Below are 7,502 nucleotides of genomic sequence, written 5' to 3'. Positions count from 1 at the left end.
ATCAGAAGTTCTGGAGCCCCAGACTTATGCCTGGTGTCTGAGGTGGGAGTGGGGTGGGGTGGGGTGCAGTCTTGGATACTGAGCACTTACCCTGTGGGATCTAATGCTTTCTCCAGGTAGATAGTGTTGGAATTAGATTGGAAAACACCCAGCTGGTGTCTGCTGTAGAACTGATGAACTGTAGCCCAGTGGGATCCATATATTTTGATTTCACTCTCAGAAAAGGGAAGGGGGAAAAAAGGTTTTGTTTTGTCTTGTTTTGCTGTGTCACCCAGGTTGGAATGCAGTGAAATGCTTTTTATGGAGGCAAAGATAGCCTAGCATGGCTGTTCATACAGCTAAAGAAGATAAAATAGCAATGTAGAACTTAATCCATTTATTTGCAATGAAAGATAAAAGATGTAAAATATTTTTTAAATCTCAGATAACACCTTTACAGTAAATAACCTTAATTATATGTTTTAGGCTCTCTCCATAATGAAATAGTAATGCAGAGTATATGCCATGTCACTAGACTTGGAATGCCTTGGACTTGTTTATATTTATTACACATATAATGGGCTCCCTTTGTCTTAAGGTCTACATCTAATGGCTAAACCATTTCCAAATATCTGTTTCATTTGCCATTCAGTATTTATTTTTAGACTACAGGAAGCTTCAAAGGAAAAATTCTAATTTATATTAGGTGACCATGGCAAAATCTACTTAATATGTTATTATTTAAATAATTTCTGGGCTGAGTGCAGTGCCTTATTTCTGTAATCCCAGCTCTTTGGGAGGCTGAGACAGGAGGATCACTTGAGCCCAGGAATTTGAGACCAGCCTGGGCAACATAGTGATAATCTATCTCTACAAAAAATAAAAAAATTAGCTGGGTGTGATGGTGCACACCTCTGGCACCATTAGCTACTTGAGAGGCTAAAATGGAAGGATTGCTTCAGCCTGAGAGGTTGAGGCTACAGTGAGCCATGATTGTGCTACTGCATTCTGGCCTGGGCAACAGAGCAAGACAAATCAAAACAAAACCCTTTTCCCCCCTTCCCTTTCCTGAGAGTGAAATCAAAACATAGAAAAAAATTCCTCAACTATGACATGCGAGATTTAAAAATCTTAATTAAGTTTTATATTTTCAAATTGCAGATTGTTCTCATCCTCTCTGCTTTACCTAAGAGGCTGCTAAGTAAAACAACAGAAAGGATTTTTAAAAGATGTTAACCTCTAAAGACAAAGACAATAGGAAATGAGACAACAATGGGGAGAGATGTCAACCCATTATCGGAAGGCCAAAACAGAGAAATGATAAATGAATTCATAGATCAGAAAAAGTTACATGCTAAATGTCTGCAAGTAGTTATGCCAAAGAGAGACAAACCCACTTGATAGAGCCTTGTAAGAGGCAAAATTTTTGCAAGCAGAGGATTCCAGGGAAGGTGGGAAAGTGTAGGGTTAGAGATGTGAGATTCATTAAAGTCTGTGTTCAGAGTTGTTGGGTGTCCAGGACCTCTATCCCACTCTGTGAAGCCAGATAACTCTTTCCATCCCACAGAAGATGGAAATGTTATTTTCTTGATAAATTGAACCAAAGAAGGCCCAAACTCAGAGAAAGTAGGCACAGTATCAAATAAAGAAAAAATTATGTGAAAATCTATATATTTACTCCAGGTGTGCCACCCCTCTTCCCCTGTCTTGTTCTCTTTAAATCAGTATCTAGGTTTATAACCTACCTCTCCCCCACCACAGCCTACACACATGGAGTCAAGATTGGTAGAGCACTCTCTGAAGAAACTGTGTGGTCCCAGAGAAAAGAACTGCAACTGCTGACATTTGGGCATTTCCCAAAGAAAAGCCCAGGTTACTATTTACCACAGTGAACACTACCTGGTGACAAATTATTCATGCACAATTTGCTTTTCAGTACCTCATTAAAAAAAAAAAAATTTTTTTTAAATTTTCTCAGAGACCTTTGTTCTGAAGTACCTCACTTTTAATTCACAATCAAGGATAATTAGACAAGGAAAGTTTTCTAAATGAAAGAGAGAATGCTTTCAGCCTACTTTCTTCCCCCGAGATTTTGTTTTTACTACCCATGGCCAACTACGGCTTGGAATGTAAGCCTAGAGAGAATTCATTCCAATGCTGGGATTATAAACATCTGGGAGGAAAAAGTGTGTCCTGACAGTGGTGTCCTCACTAATGTCCAAAAAACATCTTGCCTTGAAAGCTAGACATGTCATTTATATCCTGAACTTCTACTTCTTTTTAAATTTAATTTCATTTTAGATTCAAGGAGTACACGTGCAGGTTTATTTCATGGGTATGTTGTGTAATGCTGAGGTCTGGGCTTCTAGTGAACCCATCACCCAAATAGTGAACATAGTACCCAACAGGTAGGTTTTCAACCCTCAATCCCTCCCACCCTCCCCACTTTTGGAGTTCCCAGTGTCTGTTACTCCCATCTTTATGTCTTTGTGTACCCATTGTTTAGCTCCCACTTACATAAGTGAGAACATGCAGTATTTGATTTTCTGGTTCTAAGATATTTCACTTAGAATAACAGCCTCCAGCTCCATCCATGTTGTGAAGGACAAGATTACATTCTTTTTCATGGCTGCATAGTATTCCATGGTATACATATACCACATTTATACAATCAACTATTGATGAACACTTATGTTGATTCTGTGACTTTCTTATTATGAATAGTGCTGCCATAAACATATGAGTGTAGATGTTTTCTGTTTTTTTGTTTGTTTGTTTGTTTGTTTTTTGAGACAGGGTCTTGTTTTGCCACCCAGGCTGGATCATAATTCACTGCAGCCTCCACCTCCTCAGCTCAGTCAATCCTCCCATCTCAGCCTCCTGTGTAGCTGCCACTACAGGTTCATGCCACCATGCACGGCTACTTTTTGTATTTTTTTTGTAGAGATGGCATTTTGCCATGTTGTCCAGGCTGGTCCGGAGCTCCTGGGCTCAAGCGATCCACCTGGCTTGGGCTCCCAAAATTCTGGGATTACAGGTGTGAGTCACTGTCCCTGGCATAGGTGTCTTTTTGATAAAATGATTTCTTTTCCTTTGGGTAGATATCCAATAGGGGATTGCTGGGTCGAATGGGTGTTCTATTTTTAGTTCTTTGAGAAATCTCCATACTGCTTTCCATAGGGGTTGAACTATTTTACTTTCCCACCAACAGTGTATAAGCGACAGATTTCTACTTCTGCATGAGGCTGTGTGGGTCCTCAAAGAGAACCTCAAAACTTAGAAAGCATAGTGCTGAGCCACCCAGCTTTTTTCTATCAAGTTTCTTAGCAATGCAGTATATAAATACTATCCATTTTCCAAGTTGATTTTATAGTGCTGTGTTCTACCTTCAGAAATGATAAGGACTCCTCGTTTCACCAGTTCTCAGGGCTGCAACCCCAGATCCTTGGGGATGTTGCCATGTGATAGCATTTCTCCAGCTCCACAGGAAAGCAGTAGCACATCTCCAGGGCTAAGGACTCCCCCAGTGCCCTACCCCTCTCCGAATCCCCCAGGAAAGTGAGGAGCATGGGCAGCTCACTGAGGGTTTTCTGATCAAAAGCAGTCACTGTTTCTCATGTAGCAACCCTCAGATCATTTTGTTACTGGAAAGGGGTCCCGATCCAGACCCAAGAGATGGTTCTTGGATCTCTGCAAGAAATAATTTGGGGCAAGTTCATAGAATAAAGTGAAAGCAAGTTTATTAGAGAAGTAAAGAAGCAAAAGAATGGCTACTCCATAGGCATAGCAGCAGCCTGGGCGACTTGACTAAGGATACTTATAGTTGTTTATTGAGCATAAACTAAACAAGGGGTGGATTATTCATGAGGTTTCTGAGAAAGGGGTCCAAAGTTACCGGAAATGAGGATTTCTCGCCCTTTTTAGACCATATAGGGTCACTTCCTGTTGTTGCCATGGCATCTGTAAGTGGTCACGGTGCTGGTGGGCATGTCTTTTAGCATGCTAATGCATTATAATTGGCGTATAATGAGCAGTAAGGACGACCAGAGGTCACTTATTATGCCATCTTGAATCTGGTGGGATTTGGCTGGCTTCTTTACTGAAAACTGTTTTATCAGCAAGGTCTTTGTGACCCGTATCTTGTGCCGGCCTTCTATCTCATCCTGTGACTTAGAATGCCTATCTTCCTGGGAATGCAGTCCAGTAGGTCTCGGCCTTATTTTACTCAGTCCCTAGTCAAGATGGAGTTGCCCTGGTTCCAGCGCCTCTGATAGTTTGTCTTCTCTGCTTTATTTTTTGTAGGCCGGAGCAGGGGTCTCATTTTGCTGCCCAACCTAGTCTTGAACTCCTAGGCTCAAATGATCCTCCCTCCGCAGCCTCTCCAAGTGTTGGGATTACAGGCATGAGCCACTGCACCTGGCCTGTCTTATCTACTTTAAAGCAATTTTTCTGTAGACTGACCCTCTGAATTCAGGCTCTATTCAAGTGAGGGCATCTTCTTTTCGGTTTGTTTGTTTTTGTTTTTTGCATGGTAGGAAGCATGGGACAGGCTGGGTGCGGTGGTTCATGCTTGTAATCCCCAGCACTTTGGTAGGCCAGTGGGTAGATTGCTTGAGCTCAGGAGTTCGAGACTAGCCTGGGCAACATGGCAAACCCTGTCTGTGCAATACAAATTTAGCCACCACTCTGGAGACTAGAAGGTCTGTAGTCCTTCTAGTCTCAGCTACTCAGGAGTGATCAAAAGTGATCCCGGGAGATTGGGGCTGCAGTGAGCCGGGATAGCGCCACTGAACTCCAGCCTAGGCGATGGAGTGAGACCCTGACTCAAAAACAGAAAAGAAAAGAAGCAGGGCTGGCTGATTAGGACAGCATTTCTTTTGCCGCCAGTTGAACAGTGGTGTCTAGAGTTTCCGGCCATAATTGCAAGAATTTATCGAAAAGCTTTAAATGTTTTCTTGGTTTTGGTTTTGTTTTGAGACAGAATCTCGCTCTGTTGCCCACCCTGGAGTGCAGTGGCGCAATTACAGGTCACTGTAGCATCGACCTCCCGGGTTCAAGCGATCCTCGCCTCATTCTCCTGGATAATTGGGACCACAGGCGCGCGCCATCGTGCCTGGGTTTGTTTGTTTTTGTAGATATGGAGCCTTGCCATATTGCCCAGGCTGGTCTCGATCTGCTGGGCTCAAGCGATCCTAACACCTCCGCCTCCCAAAGTGCTGGGATACAGGAGTGAGCCACCGCGCCCAGTCACAGTACACCAAAAGTATTTATTCGGTCAGCGTCCCCCGCCTGCGGGCGCAGGGATAGCGGGTCCAGGCTGGAGGCGGCTGGAGGCCCCGCCAGTGAGCCAGGAGCCGCAGGAACGCTAGTGAGCCGCGCGCGGGGCCGGCAGCTGGGGGTTATTTCAGTGCGCGGGGAGAGGGCGGCCCGCGGCCCAGCGTGGGGTTAAGCGGCCTCCCCCGCACTGGGGTGAGAGCCCAGAACAGGCGGCAGAGCCACCCCGCAACCCCCAACCCCAATCCCCGCGCTCGCTGCGGCTGGACGTGAAAAGACGGTCCCCATGCTCTGGGGAGTTAGTAGCCTTCCACTGGTACCTTCAGAAGAGTGAGCGAACATGAAGTCCAGTCCTGGCATCCAAGCCGCCATCGACCTCACAGCGGGGGCCGCAGGGGGGACAGCGTGTGTACTGACCGGGCAGCCCTTCGACACAATAAAAGTGAAGATGCAGACGTTCCCCGACCTGTACAAGGGCCTCACCGACTGCTTCCTGAAGACATACACCCAAGTGGGTCTCAGGGGCTTCTACAAGGGCACCGGCCCGGCACTTATGGCCTACGTTGCTGAAAACTCGGTCCTCTTCATGTGCTACGGGTTCTGCCAGCAGTTTGTCAGGAAAGTGGCTGGAATGGACAAGCAGGCAAAGCTGAGTGATCTTCAGACTGCAACCGCGGGGTCCTTTGCCTCTGCATTTGCTGCACTGGCTCTCTGCCCCACCGAGCTTGTAAAGTGCCGGCTACAGACCATGTATGAAATGGAGATGTCAGGGAAAATAGCAAAAAGCCATAATACAATTTGGTCTGTCGTGAAGGGTATCCTTAAAAAGGATGGCCCCTTGGGCTTCTACCATGGACTCTCGAGTACTCTACTTCAAGAAGTACCGGGTTATTTCTTTTACTTTGGTGGCTATGAACTGAGCCGATCGTTTTTGGCATCAGGGAGATCAAAAGATGAACTAGGCCCTGTCCATTTGATGTTAAGTGGTGGAGTTGCTGGAATTTGCCTCTGGCTTGTCGTGTTCCCAGTGGATTGTATTAAATCCAGAATTCAAGTTCTTTCCATGTATGGAAAACAGGCAGGATTTATTGGTACCCTCTTAAGTGTTGTGAGAAATGAAGGAATAGTAGCCTTATATTCTGGACTGAAAGCTACTATGATTCGAGCAATCCCTGCCAATGGGGCACTATTTGTGGCCTATGAATACAGCAGGAAGATGATGATGAGCCAGTTGGAAGCATACTGAAGTGTCTTGGTGAACCTGGATCTGAGTCCGTGAGTTTGAGTACTACAGTTCATCACAGGTTTCAACAGAATACAAGACCAATGCCGAATTTTGACTTCATGGGAATTTTGGTTTTATCTTCCCTTCTTCTACCCTAAATCTTAACTTTATGAAAGGGCCTCTATTTTACATCATATAATTTCTGCCCACAATTGTATTGAAATAGGAAAGTTGCTGCTCTTGCACTTGCTGGAATGTACAGGACAGGCTGGTTGGCCCTATGTACCTAATTCGAAAAACTAAATATCACGCTGCCAGGGCCTTTGCATAAAGCTGTTTGTGTGTACATGCAGTTTGGATGATTCTATGTCACGAGTGAAACAATTTGGTTCTATGTATAATCTCAAATATTACCCCCCCAAACCCAGAATTGACCATATTTTGTGAAGATAGGTATGAATGATTGCTTAGGATCTCTTTTGTTTTTTTGGAGACGGAGTCTCACTCTGTCACTCGGGCTGGAGTGCTGTGGCGTGATCTCGGCTCACTGCAACCTCCGCCTCCCTGGTTCAAGTGATTCTCCTGCCTCAGCCCCCTGAGTAGCTGGGATTACAGGTGCCCACCACCACACCTGGCTAATTTTGTATTTTAGTAGGGATGGGGTTTCACCATGTTGGCCAGGCTGGTCTCGAACTCCTGACCTCAGGTGATCCACCCACCTCAGCCTCCCAAAGTGCTGGGATTATAGGCATGAGACACCATGCCTGGCCAGGATCTCTGTTAAAGTCTATTTAACATGTGCACTTCATTAGGTGGTTCAAGTTTGGAAAAGTCTTCATGTGGTGCTTGAAAACCAAAATACTCATCTCTCTCTCTCTCTCTCTCTCTCTCTACATATATATATATATATATACACTTTTTTTTTTTTTTTTTTTTTTTTTTGGGGGGGGGTTTTTTTTTTTTTCCCCGGCGGGGGGGGGGGGGCCGGTTTCGGTTTCCTTCAACCCCCCCCCCCGGGTTTAAG

The 7,502-nt window shown here is 44.9% G+C and overlaps 1 protein-coding gene across 1 annotated transcript; it reads left to right on the top strand.

Annotated features, from left to right (window-relative positions):
• The first annotated feature begins 5,357 nt into the window (after positions 1–5,357).
• Positions 5,358–6,824, top strand: SLC25A2 (solute carrier family 25 member 2). Its single transcript, XM_017872893.1, has one exon. It carries the CDS (start codon positions 5,594–5,596, stop codon positions 6,497–6,499), a length of 906 nt encoding a protein of 301 aa, XP_017728382.1. The 5' UTR covers positions 5,358–5,593; the 3' UTR covers positions 6,500–6,824.
• The last annotated feature ends 678 nt before the right edge of the window (positions 6,825–7,502 follow it).

Source organism: Rhinopithecus bieti, unplaced genomic scaffold (assembly GCF_001698545.2).
Source record: "Rhinopithecus bieti isolate Rb0 unplaced genomic scaffold, ASM169854v2 scaffold_7438, whole genome shotgun sequence".
NCBI classification, from domain to species: domain Eukaryota; kingdom Metazoa; phylum Chordata; class Mammalia; order Primates; family Cercopithecidae; genus Rhinopithecus; species Rhinopithecus bieti.
Note: the sequence above shows the minus strand (reverse complement) of the source record. Positions and strands in the feature narration are given on the sequence as shown.